Below are 17,171 nucleotides of genomic sequence, written 5' to 3' on the forward strand. Positions count from 1 at the left end.
GAAGACAAATGCTGTGATGTCCCCTCTTGCTCCTTTTTCCCCCAGCTTTATATGATGAGCGTGAAGTCACATGGTATGGAGCATTCCTTGGGTCACTTGGGGTCTGTTGTCCCAGCTGTGCCTCCTCCCAGCTTCTTGTGCACCCCTAGCCTCCTTGCGGGTAGGGTGGGGTGAGAGACAGGAAAGGCCTTGGTGCTGTGTAAGTACTGCTCCGCAATAGCTAAAACATCCCTTTGTTATCAAAACTGTTTTCAATAACAGTCAAAAAATAGCCCCATACCAGCTACTATGTAGTAGCCCAAACCTTGCTAATCTTGCTAATAGAAACTGTACTTGTCTTAGCAAGAAAAGTGAGAGATCTCTACTGTCTGCTTTCTGTACTGATTTAATATCCAAATATCACACAATCCTTTATTTAGTTCGTTACCAACTTTCCGTGCCTTTTAATTTGTAATAAGCATTAGGGTCATTAGCCAGAAACATCTGCACCATCCATGTAAATGCTTTTTTTACTCGCCACTATTTGTAGATGTCTCAGATATACAAATATATCTGCCAGGATCAGCCAGATATTTAACCGAAGTAAAAATACAAACCTTTAAATCTTATTTTTTGTTCTGTAAGATTTACTTACTTTCAAAAGGTCAGATTTTCTCATTGTTTTGCTTTTGTGGCTTTTTTGTGTCTGAAATCCAAGCACATGAGTTCATGCAGATGCCTCATAGTAATATATTCCCTTGATAAGAAATGCTAATGTCAGCATCCTAACCTGTTCAGGGAATCACCAATGTTTGCAAGGGCCACACTGGGAAAGTGTTCCCTTCTCAGACTCAGTGCTGCTCAGCTGAGCATATGTGTTTATGTATGAGACTTTAGGATTTCCATCTGGAGAGAGCTGAGAACAGGAAACTAATGCCAAGGAGTCCTTGCTCCCTTTTCTCGTCTTCAGCCACTCTTGATGTACCACATTGTTATCTTTAACTAAAGAGACAAAGTTAGCATTTTGGGTATTGAGTTCTGGTGGTTGAAATAAGGAGAGTGGTGTCTTAACCAGTCAGTTTTACTCTTGGATTTTCTTTTTTATGGTTTTTTACTCTTAAACTATTTTTATGCCTCACTTCATCTCTGTGTTAAATAGCTTTAATCATATTCCTCAGTGATATGAGGCCTCAGATTGTTATGCTCTCAAAATACTTCACAAAGATTAGTAAGTGTTTCCAATGAACAAGAAATGGATTCCCATCCCACAGAAATTTTTGACTTATCAAAACATTTCCCAGAATCAGGATGAAAATCAAAGCAAAAATTGGGGAAAAATTTGTTTAGAACATTCATTTCAATTCTGTAATTGAACTACCTTACATTTCAGTTTCAGTCATTTCAATTTCTCCCTGCAATTTTTCGAATCAGCAAACTGAAGGTTCTCATTTAAAACAGTAGTTATAAAATGTTGCAGCAGTGCCTTTTTAAAATACCGTGTTCAAAAATCTGTGCTGAAGCCTTCTTTTTCTTACAAGCAGCTTGGTTTTGAAAATTTACCTTTTCACTGAGAAAGGAAAAAGTTTCATAGGGAAGCTCACATTTAATTATGGAATGTCTCTTTGTCAACACTGAGTGGATGGAAAGGCCCATTTTGTTGCTTGCACGTGTGATTGGCACCATTCAAGGTGCCATCAGGTGTCTTACTTTACCTTGTGCTGCCAACCGGCGAGACCATCCTTACTGTCTTACAGACCATAGCAGAGGTCTCAAATACCCTACCCCATCATTTACTATCACCTTGAACAACTGAATTTATCCCAGAGAAACTGAGTCAGTGATGGCTGGGATTTCACCAGTGCCAGCTGATGGGTACATGACTGCTGTTCTTCCAGCCCAAGATAACTCACAATTTCATATCTCAGCCTGCTGAGGTATTTGAAAATACATACAGCTTTTGGTATTAAGCTTTCCTGAAAGTAATTCTGTAGCAGCTTTGCAGTGGGAGAGATTAGGAAAAAAAGCAGATGGCAAATCATTTGCCTCAATTGACTTGATTGATTTTGTGTGATGCCACTGAATGTACAGCCTGTATATCCTCCTCTGATATCATGTTCTACCTACAGTGAAACTTATTTTCCTGTGCTCTGATCACATTAGAGCAGAAGGCTTTATCTCTGAAGTCTCTGCCCACCTAAATCATTCTATGATTCAAGTTTATGATTGCCACTACACTTTCAGTAAATTATTCTTATTATATCCTGCTAAAAGACAAATCACTTAATTTACTTTTGTGCAAAGCTTTTAAATTTCGTCCCTCATTTTTCTGTTGTTAGATGTACTAAAAAAAAAGTAATTTTTTTTCCTTAAATCTGTACATTGTTCTATTCTTCTGCCTTGCCATAGTTCTCCTCCTTTGATTTCCTGGCTAAGTATATAATCAAAGGCTATTAACAGATGTCTTTTAAATCTAGATGTATGTAGCTTCTTGTAATTTAACTGGGTTTTTATGTGGTTTTTGAGGTCCAGCTTCCTTCTTAAATATTCCTAAAGGAATTAATCTGTACCAGGATAAGAGAGAAGAACTTTTTAGAAATACAAGCAAAAAGTGAAAAATTAATGGTTGAATTTCTTAGTGGAAGGTGATACCCCATGAAATTTTTGAGAAACCTGCACTGATTTTTTTCTTATTTAGCCATGTGATAAAGGGTGTGGAAGAGTTAGGTGTCAGGAGTTTTCTGGTAATAGGAGTTTTGTGAGTGTAATAAAAACAAGTATTACTTACCAAGATGATAGAAGTATATTCCTCAGTGCTACTTGACATTGCAACAAAAAGACAGATGGAGCTTAATGTTGATAATGAGGTGATACATGTGGGGAAAGCAGTTCTAACTCAGATACTCAGTGGTGGGTTCTGAAGAAACTATTTTCTCTCAGGAAAGAGATCTTGGACCTGTGGTAGGTAATGTTCTGTAAACATCAGCTCACTGTCCAGACATGGTCAAGCAAGTAAATAGGACAGTAGGGATTAGTAGAAAAGGAGCATTTAAAAAAGTATAGAGTGTAGAAGAGAAAATAATTATGCCACTTTTAATCCCTGGTAGATGTGCCTTCAAAGCACTGAAGCAAGGCTTGGTTTTCTAACCTGAAATAATAGGTAGAAAAAAAATACAGAGGTGGACAATAAGGAGGGTTAAATACAGTTTTAGTGTAAAGAACAGCAGGATAGATTAGAAATCTTTAAGCCAGAGGTCTGTAAAAGCAGAATAAAAGAGGACTGTGGTTGTTCACTTTCTCTGCCATTCAAATGTAGCTAAGCTGAATTCTACCGTGGTACTTTAGTTACAGATCTTCTGTCACTTTATGTGAAGCAGTCACATTGCTTGTATACTCCTTATAATGCAGGATAATAAGCCTCTGAATATTGAGCAGATACCTTCATTGTGAGTAATGATTAGGAATAAATCAACTTCTTTGTTTAGTTTTGAACCCAGGGGAGCAGGGAGAAATGCCACTGGAAGAATGTGGTATTCACTGCTGGCAGTGTGTGGAAGCGTGGTACATTATGGCTACTGGGAAGATGAATCTTGAAAAATGTATGGATTTACATCCCAGCAAAAACATTTCACATTTCATTAATATGATAAAGTAGTTGAAAAGGTGTTCAAAATCTGAAATGCTAGGAACCTTACCTTTTTGTTTTTAACTACCTGAGATCTTTATTTTGTAAGCAGAGGAAATAAACTACTGCCCTTTTTCTGCCTTGGCATAGCTCTTTGCAAAGAAGCCACTGAAAACCCAATGTTACCACAATATTAATTTTCATCAGAGGCAATAGTGTGAGGCATCATGATTGTTTAGTGTTTTATGGTCTCAGGATTTGCCCACAAAGGGATCTCAGTTCTTTTTTGCTGATAATCTAGTCGTAACCAAGTAATCATCACAAATATGATAATTTTCCAAGTGAGATAAAGTATAATAATACTCACTACCTAGTCATTATGTAATGCTCAAGACAAAAAAAAATCTATATAATTCACACAGAGCATAATTACTTCGCTTCTAGTATTGCATTGGCTAGCTTCTAGTATTGCATGTACCTTCACTGATGCAAGATTCTGATGCTTTGTGAAACAAGTCCTTCTGATCAATCTTTAAGCTGAAAGAATATGCTTCAGTATTATGCATTGATACAGTGCTACAAAACAATCCACCAATGCATTCCCTCATGCATTGTTCTGTCAACCTAAGTTTAACTATTTCACATGAGCAGTTTCTCACTTGTAGATCAGCAAAAAAAGATTTATTTATACTACCTTTCAACAAGAATCCCCTTTCCTTACATTTCTTGAAGATTGAGCAATGTTATGTTCAGCACAGTTCACATTAACATGTCTGTTCTAGTTTTAGGTGTCTCTCCTCCTCAGCTTCGGAGATGGTTTTTTAAAAATTCCTGAAATAACCCTTAGTTTTTCCCCAATAAGCGGTTTGCCTTTAGCTCCCCATCAAAGTGATCAGGTTTGATTGTGGAGGGACATTATGTGGGACACCTCTGCAGCTGAGCAGCATCTCAGGCAAATTGAACACACAGTCATTGGCACCATTTCACCCAGGGACTGAGTAGGCTATCTGTACAGGTGTCTGAGTCCTGCAGACATAATCGTGACCGGAAGAGGACTAAATGGGTTTTTTTCAAGTCTTGCTGCCCTGGTCACTGGACCCTCAAGGCTAGATTCTTATTGTCACTGGAACTGGTTTGTCACAGCAGGCAGCAGATGGCCAGGTGGAATGGGATGCTTTTTCCCCAGTTAGATAGATACTGAGAGCATGCTGGTGGTGCTCTCAACATATAAAGAATAAATAAAGGGTAAAAGGTCTGCACAACTCTCAGACAGAGCAGGAGGAAAGCAGGAGAGTGCGCCCCCTTTTCCCTCTTTGCTCTGTGAAGTAGAAGACTCCTGACAGAAAAGCACAGGAAAAGTTTGCTTCTTTCTAGTCATACCTGGAGAACACAGTCCATACAGATCATTCAGAGACAATGAATGGAAGACCCCTTTTTGGAAGGTGAGCCAGATGCTTCTCCCTGGCATACACAGAAGTTAGCTAGAACTTCTTCTGCAACAGCAGCGAAGTTTCTCTGAGAATGAAGAGGAATGGAAGGAGAAAACAGATAAACAGGGAAAACAGCAGGAGTTAAGTAGAAAAAAACTTTTTTTTTTTTCTAGATATCTACTAAAAGGATGCCTGTGGTTCCTCTGGGAAACCACTAACCAAGAGGGTGAGATTTGGAGGTTCTGGGAAGCACTAAGAATGTCAGGAGGTCTCTTATATTGGGTATATAAAAGTTAAATTTCCCAGTACTAATATTTGCAACTAAATCTGACATGTTTTCTGGTGGGTAGATTTTGTGACACTTGTTCTGCAGCTAGATCACCTTTCAGAGAAAGATCTATCTTTACTTCAATAGGATTTACCTCAGTTGGAGGCAATATAAAATATTATAAGGAAGTATAAAATTCTTCTCTGTATAGATATTACAATGTACAGAATACCATCCTGTGAAGTTCCTTCTTGAAATAACAGGTGTCCATGAATATGTTCATACATGAATATTTGTAGCTGTGTATATATATGTGCTTAAATCAGCTACATAGGCAGCTCCCAGTATCTTTTATTTTGCAGTTTAGCTTTTTCAGTAGGAGTTGAGGTGTCATAAAAATTCCATGCAAATACAGTTTTAATTTTTTTTCACATACCAATGTCCCTGTTCTTTCACATAATGTAGAAACTCCATGCTAAATTTTGCCTTATTATTCTCAATCATAGTTTGCTAGGATCTTTTTCATTCTGGAGAGACAAGTATTTACAACTGAGTATGTTTCTAAAGGCAGTGTATTTACTAGGAGGTTTTTATGGACAGACCCTAAAACACTGGTGTATGTCTAGTAAGGTATAAGGTAGTTAGGGCAGTAGTGAATGTAATTCAGTGCCTCACAGCATTTCCTGACTGCCCTCACCTGTTGAACTCAGGAGTTACTGCTCCTGTGGCTAAAGGAGAAAGACATGGTACTCACTGTATCTCATTACTCCAGTTCACAGTTCAGAATATTAGTTGAGCCAAAAATGAAGGTAACATCCCCAGACTGGGAACTGGAGAAGCTCGTGCACCAATGGACATCCTTTTCTGCTGGCTTTGCTATGGAGTGTGATAATGTCCGGCATAAGAAGTGGGTAGACTGATAAAGCCAAGAGAATCTTCAAATGACACAGCTTAATTATCGAAAAAGTGTCTGCCAGAGTAGTGTGCTTATGTGGAGCTTATCTTCAGTGCAGGAGTAGAGCTAATTACTTTCCTAGTGTGTCATGGTACTAACATTCAGAGAACCTAAAGTCACATGGAAACTTTTTTCTTCTTTCTTATGGCAGTAAATGCCATGTTTTATTTCTAGTGTCACTCACAGCTCTTCCAGCTGTATGGTTGTCCAAGGCTCCCCACCTTAGCTGAATGTCTGCTGTATGGATAAGTGTTTCCCTGCAAACGATTCTGTTCTAAGCAGTGCATATTCCTGTGTGTCCTGGGGGCTCTTTGCAAATGGGTGGGGAGCTGTGAGCCAAGTGTGTTGGCAACGCAGGGCTCTGTCCCTCCCCCAGCCTCCAAGTCATGCCAGCAAGGCAGCCCTTGGAAGCCAGCCCATGTTGACTGTGGCTGTAGAACATTTGGGTGGTTAAATGGAGCAGGCTTCTGGGTAAGTGGAAAGGAACAAACCTAATTTTTTCTTCAGTACAGTGGGCTAGTTTTGCAATGCTGTGTACTAGCAGGAGAGAGCTGGCCCGCACTCATCTTTGCACCGTTTTAATGCAATCAGTCTAAAATGATATTCTTTGTATCAGAGTGGTGCTATTCGGTTACATCTGAGTTGAGGCCAGTCTCTCGTTGTGCTGCCTTGCTTAACTGCACACATACTACCATTGACCACCTACCAAGGGACATCTATAAGGCACCTAAGGCAAAGGGACCACCTCTACCATTACTGAGTGCTTCCCTTTTACTGATTTTACTGATAATCGTTTCCCCTATAGGGAAGATGGGGTCTGATTATACCAGTGTATCACCAAACTCACATGTAGTATGTTTTGTCCAGTTTGCATATGCATAGGTGGTCATAAATGGTGCCAAGAAGTGGAGATCTGTCCCATTCATTTTGGTTTTTTAAACCAGCAGCAGTGAAATCCCATTGTAGCTTTTTAAGAAGTTGCTAGAAGAGTATGGTATTTTTAAACTTTGAAGTCCCTATAAATCAAAGCATGTCTTATGGGGAGGTTTTTTCTAAGTAAATGTAAAAAAGTGTTCTTTTTATGAGTAATCATTATTTCTTCTTTTGTGAAGCATTTTTTTTTAAACTAGGAAAAGCTTTGTTAAAAAGTCCTCTATGATGATAGTGTGTGAAAAAAACGGGAAATATAATTTAGGTTGGGTTTTTTTAAAATAAATTATATTTCTTTGTTTTATTGCTAATGCAAATGCATTTCAAAATCAAAGTAACTTGTTAGAATCCACAGATCTTTACACTGCTACTGAGATTGTGTTTTGATTTCTTTGACATGATCCCTGATTGCTGTAAGAAGAATCAGTTCAGTATTTTTGTTCTTAGATTCCCCCTCCTTTGTCTTGCAGCTACTTGTGGCAGATTCCATTAACAATTGCAGTAGGAAATACGAGCCACATCTCATCAGAGGCAATTATATGGGTGTCTAACAAATCAGGTAAAAATAAACTTTCCTCCCAGTGGAATCTCATAAAGCATACTTGTGTTTTCCTCAAATGTATCTTTGGAATTGATCCTAGATAATTGTTTAGTTGCTCTGCACCCAGTTTTAACTGCTTAAAATGAATTGTGAAAAAAGCAGAGCTGGGAAGGGAGGGAGGAGGAATGAAGGATGAGCAACAATCTAGATTTATAATATTGCAGAATTTAGACAGTAAAATGTAAAGCTTTTACAAAGAAATGTAAAGTGCTAAGTATTTTATATTTGGCAAAACATATCAAATCATTGATGAATGCAATTCGCTTTATTGATCAGTGAAAGTTAAATGTAGTATTGTATAATGAAGCAGATATGATGGGTATGATTTAGAACATTTAGAATTCTAGCATTTTTAACTCAATCCGTATTCTCAACCAGGCCAAAGAGAAATGGTTGCTGTCATTACAATTGTCCTTATTGATCTATAAAAAGTATTTGTTCTCTCTATTAGATAACCATATGCTGGACATCAAAAGTGCATTGTTCTGCTTACTACATATTTTCTTTCTCCTCAGTTCCTGCATGATCATAACAGTATTAGTTACTGTCTGGAGGAGAGTGAGTGCTAGGTGCCAGTGGTGTTTTTTTATCACCTAAGAAAGGAAGCCTACTAAAGAAATTTCATGAAATATTTATCTATTTCCTTAGCACTTCATGCTACATTGTCTGAGAGTTTTGGACTAGAATTTAAGAGAGTGAGGGAAGACATGTGGGGACTTGAATGAAATTATTATATAGAAGAGAAAAGAAGGATGCATGCATTCTCTTGACATGTGGACTGTAGAGGGAGAACTGGCCCTTTCTTGTATAATTAGAAAGGTATAGAGATTTCCCTCGAATAAAAAAATCAATGGGAGAGAGGAGAGTCAAACCTGTGTGAGATGTTTTTTTTCTCTTTTCTAAGTCACTAAAATATATTAGTCACATAGAGCTTAGCAGCCAGAAGGACTGGAAATGAATGGTGTATGGTCAGCAGAAATCTGAGTACCCCAGACTTCTAGTGGTACAAGGTATGTGTTAATACCCAGATCGTTTGCAGTCTATGATAAAGTAACATGTTTTATGCTGCTCCCATGATAGAATGATCTAGAAGTGTGCCTGCAACCAGAGCAATTTTCATACCTGGGGAACATACTCTCATCAAAGCATATAGGTTCTCTCTCACTTTTCAGAAACTTACTATTCGGGCCATACTTTTTTACATTTACACTTCCAGAATACTTCAAGATCTGTTCGCACTTCAGAGTCTGCCTTAATGACCTGTTCCACTTTTGTCCTTTAGGGCTTGATTGAACTCTAATTCAAGTTGTTAGAAAGGTTCCCACTAACTTCAGAGTGAGTTGATCATCCCATCTCATTAGGTTGCAATGCATGCCCCCCTCCCTTCACTCCCTCCTTCAAAGTTCACTGTATGGCTATTATCTACATAGATGCTTCCTCATTGCCTTTTACTTGCAGAGTGCTGTGGAGGAACAAGTCCATAAAACTGCTACCCACTCTTTTAAGATCTACTGTTTCTGTTGGAATGCCTTCAAGAAATCAACAAATTAATGATGGCGAGTGTGAGCAATTATTTTGGGCTGGCTACTATATAGAAATTAAAGAGGAACCTTTCCGAGTCATCAGTCTCCTGTGTAGCAAATCAATGACACTGTGATCTATTGTCATTATCCTTGTTCTTCCTCATTACTTTCACTCACTCATTCACTTGTTGTGCCTCATTGAAAATGAGACTGTAAAATTATAACTACAGCAAGAATGTCCTCTTGCTTCTACTTATTGTGGTCTAGGCTGCTATGTACTGAAGCTGGTATAAATGGTTCCTGGGAGGTTTTCTGCAGTTGGTATGTTTGTTTCATGGGGATGAGGGAGGAATTCTGAGACTCCAAAGGACAATTTCCAGGTTTGATTCTTGTGGACTGGAAGAATCTTGAAGACTTTCTGTTATACAGAGGGCAGTTTCAGTATTGTCCCAGTGGGTAGTCTTGGAAAAAGTCTGCAAGCTGGAGGTGAAACAAACTGCTGCAGAGGATATTTGGAAGATTGGAAGAGGTCACATTGTTCCTCAAGTGCGTGTAATTAAATGCAGATATGCAAATCAACTTCGGAGTAAATGCTGTTCATGAGGATGTTTTCTGTGCCCTTTTTAGGAAAGAGTAGGCAATTATTTCTTGTTGACTTAACTGTTCTGCTGAAGGAACTTCCAGTGTGACTGTAAGAGTGGATAGGAGCTAATGAACAGCTCTCTGTTGTTTGTTAGTGTGGTCTGTTGACCCTGGCTGGACACCAGGCACCCACTGAACTCACTTTATCACTCCCCTCTGAAGCTGGACAGGGGAGAGAGTGTATTAAAAAGTGTTCATGGATCTTGGATAAGGTCTGAGTTAGGGATACCTCACCAAGTACTGTCTCAGCAAAACAGACTTGAAATAGGAGTAGAATAGTGAGAAGTAAAAACAGACCTTAAAATGCCTTTCCCCCCACCCCCCTCCACCCCTCCCTATTTCCTAGCTCTGCCTTCTCTCCCCCAGCAGTTCAGGGATAAGGGAATGAGGCTTATGGCCAGTTCATCACATGTTGTTTCTCCCACTGTCCCTCCCTCAAAGTCACAGCCTCCTCTCAGGCATCCACCTTCTCTGGTGTGGGTCTCTTCCATGGGCTGCAGGGGCACAGCTGCATCACCATGGGCTGCACCATGGGCTGCAGAGGAATCTCAGCTCTGGTGCCTGGAGCCCCTCCTGCCCCTCCTTCTCCACTGACCTTGGTATCTGCAGGGTTGTTCTGTCATGCGTTCTCACCGTGCTCTTCTCTGGCCACAATTACACCTGAGCAATAACTTCTTTTTTCCTTCTTCTTCTTCTTAAATATGTTGTCACAGAGGCATTGCTACCAATTCTGGGCCAACCAGAACTGTCTTGGACCCAGCTGGTATTGCCTCTGCTGGACATGGGAAAAGCTTCTGGTAGCTTCTCACAGAAGCCATTTCTCTAGCCTCCCCTCTGCTACCAAACCTGGCCATGCAAACCCAACATAGTTATTATTACTGATCGCACACCTAATTTCAGCTGCCAATAGGGAAAAGGGTTCAAATTGATGACTACCACTGTGATATCTTGGCATATTGCTTAAATCTTCCAATAAAATTAACCTTGTCTGTGGGTTATCTGATAGAAATGAAACCACAGCAGTTTTGAAATAGCTACATATAGAAATGCATCAAAACACGTTCCTCTTTTTTTTTTGGTGGTGGTATTTCGAATAACTCCCATCAGGAGTTAACCCTGTGCCTTGCCCTAGCTCACAAAGAATGGTTATTTGCTGATGTAAGAGGCTTTTCCTTCATGTACATCCAGAAAGACAAAATAAAGAATTGTTGATTTTGCATCCTCTCTGCCACTGTGTCTGTGACCTCATCAAGGTGTTGTAGGATACCAGTTGGTATTTTCATGAACAAAAGGATATGAGGCTGCTCTCTAGCTCTGTGAGAGCGACATGAATTTAGGATGATTGAGTTGCTGCTCTGTCCTCATCTTGTCTGTCTCTGGCTACATGCCAGAGGTAGTGAGCATGCAGATCACTGATTGTTCAATATGCTGAGCAGGATCAGTTCAGATAACTGCATCTCACCACAGTTGCTGGCAACAGCACTAGATCTGTCCATTCTTCACAGCACTGAAGTGAAGGAACATACTGGAAATTACAGCTGCACAGTGTCTTTTTGCATTGTAGTTCATTGTCCTTTGCAGGAGATCTTGTAGGGAGGACAGTGTCAGGCCTTGGCAACCTGTTTGACAAGGTGCATTGTTGCTGTTGAGTAAGAAATGACGCAGACTTAATAGAAGGCTGCTTTGCACAGCATAGTTGTTTTACTTTGGATTTTCTTTTTTATACATTGTTCTGATACAGATAGACTAGATTGGTCAATTAATAATACCTTTCACTTGATTGGTTAATTAACAAAATGCTTTTCTTATAAACAATCTTTGAAAAAATAGGAAAACAGAGAGTAGGAAAACAACACCTGCAGGTTGTTTATAATAATAAGCTATCACTGTTTATCTTAAACTCCCTAAAGTCTCACAAGCCGATTCTGGGAAAACTTACCTAGTTTTCTTGCTTTCTGATTAGGCTGTCACATCCACAGTGCATAATATCCAAGATGTTTCAAATCTAATATAGCTCTTCCCACCTGTTAGTGGAAGGTATGTAGGCATAGTTTTGAAAGCTTTTCATTTTGCAAGTGCTTCTGCCAGTCTCTCTTCTCCTTACCCAGTGAACCATAGCATTTATGTAACCATATTTCTACTCATCAGTTCATACACCAGCCATCAAATGATGGTCCTTTTACTGGGTTCAGTTTGTCTGGTGTGTGAAGTGGAGCTGTCTCATTTGCTTTCAGAGTGCTGCGCAAAGGTCACCACCACCTTTTCCCTGTTCACTCCCCATGGCCATAGATGAGGCGGTTCTGCTTCAAGTAACTGTAAACCAGTCACAAAGGAAACATCTTACTGTAGACCTTCCTATCCATACTGAGGTCAGAAACATCATGCTGAGATGGATGCAGTGCTCTTTGTGCCTCAATCTTGCAGGTCTGCTGAATGGTAAATTTTGCTGGCACTGAGGAAATCATTGGCGTTACAAACTTCTGCTCTGTCATATTCCAGGGCTTGTTTCTGTTTCTCCTAGATAAGTTGCCTCTTTTGTGGTTGCTATAATGATCTGTGAACGTGTATCCATAGTGTTTTGGGATCAGCCCAAAATCAGTAGTGGGTAGAAAGCCAGCAACCGGCTTTGGACCCATTCCATCCCTATGACTGCTAAGCAGGGCTTGTGGGAATGTGTTGGTGATTTCCGATGAAGGTGTACTTGTGTGGAAGCACAGGCTCACCTATGCATGTTTCTGCAAATCTAAAACTGACCTTAACCTCAAGTGAGGAGGTTTAGCTAGCATCCATTTCCAACAGGTGAGCAGAGCTTTGGAAAAAAGCATACTTGATGTTCCCTGGGAGTCATTTTTCTGGTGCTCAGTCTCCAAGTAGGAAATATCTCCATGCAACTCGGCAGGTGCTGCTGAACTGGCTGACACAGCTTTAGTCCCTGCCCTTTCCATCCCTACCTCCTGTTTTTCAACTGACTTGTTATGTTCCAAGGAAATACTCCTTAGATAGACCTCCCTCTCTCAGTTAAAGGGACTGCTGTTCAGATTGCTCCTAATATCTCCTCAGGATTGCCATGAGATGGGGGAAAGAAAGTTCAACAGGACAATTCCCTTCCAACAGCAAGTTTCAATTTACTTTGCCACCTCCTACTAGATAATCTCTACTTTAAGCCACTCAACAGTCAGATTCTCCTCCAGGAAGTGTTTTGTAGAGGATAGATGATTCTGAGCTGGGGTTTGCTGGCTGCCTGCTGGGGAGCAGAGCATTAGGTGCAGCTTTAGAAAAATACCCTTTCTTTTCTTTTCTGAAACTCAGCTGCTGAGCTTTACCTGTGTTGCTACCAGACTCCACTCCTTCATCTTTCAAAAGCAGGAAGAAGGGAAGCACTGTGAAAAAAGATCAACATACAGGTCCTGCTTTGAGCCTCAGCTAGCTGTAGTGAGGACCACTGTAGAATCCTGTGTAATTTTGACAGAATGAGTCAGAATCATTCCCCTTATTCTAACAGCTGAAGATCCTAGCAGAAAACCGCTGCTAACATTGTGTATCATATTAGTCATTAGCAGTTCCATCATATAGGAATATTCATGGATGGAAGGGTAATTTGAAGAAAGAGGTTTGTGAGATGGAACATGATCATATTTCCTGATGTGCTCCATTTATTGTGCTAATCTCTATACCAAAATATTTTCTTTCAGCATGGAGCTATGTCAACATGGCAAGTGAGATAGATAGAATTTTTTCTTCTGGTTTGCCTTCTCCCTGTATGAAAAGTTCTTGCAAGAAGATACGCAGAATTTAGTAAAGCCAGTATTAATTATTATGAAATTCCTCATGGAACACTTTTTCGTCAGAAAAAAATCACTTGCTGTTGTTGTCAAGAAATTGTGCTACACTTATGCAGTTGTTCTTGAAGTTTTGGAGTCAGTTCCCCCAGTAGGGATTCTACTAGCTTAAACCAATTTCTTAGTGTGCTAGGGGTTGTATAAAGTAAAGAGTTAAAATAACAACTGTGAGTTGTAAGACTTGAAATGGTGCTGGAACTGTGTTTAGTCCATACTTTTGGCAATAATCTCTTGCAGAAGGGTGCCCTTCTCCTCCACCCACCTCACATGCTGGTTTTGATGGAATTGAAGTTGTTGGGAGAGGTCAGAACTTCAAGCCATGTGCACCAGCTGGGGGAATTATCTCGCACTTTGAGAGCAGACAAACTGGGGAGAAAAATGAGACCCTAACTGATTTTTTAACTTCAAAATAAATGTCAAAGTTTAAACATTTCCTCTTAAATATTTCCCATGTGTATGTGGCAAAACTAGACGTTTTAGAGCAGTGTTATTTTCTGAGGCATCCAGACAAATCATGACCATGGAAAAACACTTTCTGATGGAAGAAGATTTAAAAAATTCCCTTTAATCTCATATATAACTGGATATATATTTTCAATTGACTTTTGAGAGGTGAACTAAAACCTTCAAAGATGGATTTCATTCCAAATGAAATTTTTGTTGTTGTTTAGAAAGTCATGAATGGTTTAATGTAGGGCTCAACATTGAGTTACTACCTTTTTGCTAACTGTAATACTTTTAACAGAAAACCAATAAATGTGTTTGTGGTAAGTGGAAACATTACCCAGGTATAGAAATGTTTAGTGCCTGTAATTACCAAAAGAAAGAATTTCTTTTATAGGAAAGCATGAGAACTGACAGACACAAATATCAAATTCTAGTAAATTATATAGAACTATATGAAGCACATGTATCAGGCGGTCCCGTAAAATAGCCACGTCTTTTGTAAGCTGGGAAGGTGTGAAAGATTTCTGTCCTTTATTTCAGGAGAAGGTCAATACATGAGTGGTCTTATTGAAAAATAATAGCAGGAGGTTATGGTTGCATTTAAACTGACCGAAACAGCAATAATGCCATCGTGATTTGGACGGATACTCTCCTACTCTATAATGATACGTACTGGGGGTGTTGCACAGCTGTTACATGGGAAATAGCTTATTCTGAACTTGTCATATTTGACTGGGAAGTATTATTCAATACTCTGTTGAAGCAAAAGTAATTTCCTCACTTTGGAGATGAAAATGTAATACAAATGCCCAAAGGAGAAAATGTGAATGTATTTTTTAATTACATGTGATTTTGAAAATTTCAATTTAATGTATTTATTTACCCAGATATTGTTTAATGTGTGCTGATAGCCGATTTGGTATGCTTTTAGGTAGCATTGTAGAGGTGCAAAGATTAACTAGTTTCAAGTAGCTGCTTTCAGGACTGGTGGCATTTAAGGGTTGGTTTGCAACCAAAGAGCATGGGCAGAAAGCTGTACTGCATTAAAGTGGTACAAGGTTACTGAGGAATAGGATTCAAGACTTCTCTAAATTGGATGGAGCAATGGGCTGGATCTGACTTGGACCCAAAGAAAAAATTATTTAAACAGAGAACAAGTCTAAGAGAATTTGCATAGGACTGGTACAGCCTCTTGTGGAAGAAAGGACACACAAGTGTTACAGCCTTGTTCCAAATCAGCTTGAGTGGCAAAAGCATCTTAAGTGCTTTGACAGTATGAACACCTGGGAAGTTCACGGAGTTGTAGGACTAAATTCAGATTTTCTTAGTCCTATTTCTGCAGGATATATTGGATCCTAAAGAACGTGTCTGCTTGATGCTTTACCACAGATAAAAGAGCAATAACAATTGAACAGGCAACAACTGAATTATTCTGGGCTTAATACTTTAGTAAGTGTATTTTTCAGAGATTTTAATGGTTTCAGAACTACCTAGGAGAAAAGAAGACTATCTATTTTAATCCTGCAGTTTTTTTATCTGAATCCGTGTGCATAATGAAGATCCATGAATTTAAACGTATAATTATGTGTTTTTAAGATTTGGACCTTGCTGATCTTTGTACTTATTGCACTTTAAAGTACTAGTTATTTGTGGGCTTGCTGTTAGTCAAGGGAGAAGCACTACTTTTATCTGTAGCCCTAGTTAACTATAATTTCCTCAGAAATTACTTTTTTATAAGAAGGACTTAAACAAATAAATTTCTCCAGGAAGCCTAGGTACTAGATAGTATGAGTGAATTGTAAAGACCATACTGCTAACTTTTTTCCCATTTGTTACCTTCAGGGAGTTCAAACATACAAAAAAAATCTCTAATGGAATTACATTTATAACAAATGTTATGCATTTATTTTGAAAAAAGAATGACAGGACTACTCCTTCAACAGTGTAAAAAAGTTGGTTGAAAAAAGTGTTTCTGAATTTTTAGTGAGTTCTTGTTTATGGTTAGTTTTGTCAAAATAATTTACTAGATTGAAGACTTCTTCCAGGGATGTTGAAGCCTGATGCTTTGTGCTGTGATAAAAAAGAAGTGCATGTTGTGAGTTCAGGGCATTTCTGTTGTTGAAATTTTGAAATCCCGATTTCTGCAAATTGTTGTAGAGTGCCTGACTGCACAAAAATAGGAATAAATTTAGACTTTCAGCCTTAAAGTGATTACTTAAAACAAGGGGAAAGATGAAGAACAGGTTAGGTGATATAAGGTTAATTGGTCTAGTTCTAAAGAGGAAGCTCTCAGTGCTTAGTAGGTAGAAGCTGTTCAACTGGAAGTACTTTAATTTAAAATCCAATGTAAAAACTTAATCAAATACATGCAGAAGCACTTAAGAATCAATTTTTTTAATCACAGGTTTGCTCTTCTCTCTAAAGCACATTCATTGAATTATTTGAGTTACTATTGTGGAAAACTATTTAAGCATGGCCAGAATAAGGGTACCAGACTTAAAGTGGGTACCTCTCATAAAAATAATACTTGCCAGGAAAGAAAAAGCACATTTGAAGTTATGTGTGGGTAAAAGGTTCCCATGGGAATGTCAGTTGGCATCTCTCTACGTCAGAACAGATGAAGGAAATTATTAATCAAACACAGTATTTTTGTTAGTCTTTGAATTCATTTTACTGCCTTCAGGTATATTTAAAGAAGGAGAAAATGTAACAGATGCACCTTTAGAACATTTAAATTTAAAACCAAGACTCCTTCCCTTCTTCTTCTTCTTTGTTTCCAGAACACCACAGAATTCCTGCTTTGGAAGAGGCAAGTTGGTTGCTGGGGAATATCAATCAGACTGGCTACTTTAGAGTTAATTATGATATTAGGAATTGGAAGCTCCTAATTAATCAGCTAACAAGGAACCATGAGGTAAGATCCTCTTCTCATCCC

The 17,171-nt window shown here is 38.9% G+C and overlaps 1 protein-coding gene across 1 annotated transcript in view; it reads left to right on the top strand.

Annotated features, from left to right (window-relative positions):
* TRHDE (thyrotropin releasing hormone degrading enzyme) overlaps positions 1 to 17,171 on the top strand; it is a 209,677-nt gene that overhangs the window by 145,471 nt on the left and 47,035 nt on the right. Inside the window, exons 10-11 of the mRNA XM_038153062.1 lie at positions 7,655 to 7,743; positions 17,017 to 17,150. Coding sequence (XP_038008990.1) covers positions 7,655 to 7,743; positions 17,017 to 17,150 — 223 coding nt within the window. The remainder of the gene's footprint in view (positions 1 to 7,654; positions 7,744 to 17,016; positions 17,151 to 17,171) is intronic.

This window comes from Motacilla alba, chromosome 1A, assembly GCF_015832195.1.
Source record: "Motacilla alba alba isolate MOTALB_02 chromosome 1A, Motacilla_alba_V1.0_pri, whole genome shotgun sequence".
NCBI lineage: Eukaryota > Metazoa > Chordata > Aves > Passeriformes > Motacillidae > Motacilla > Motacilla alba.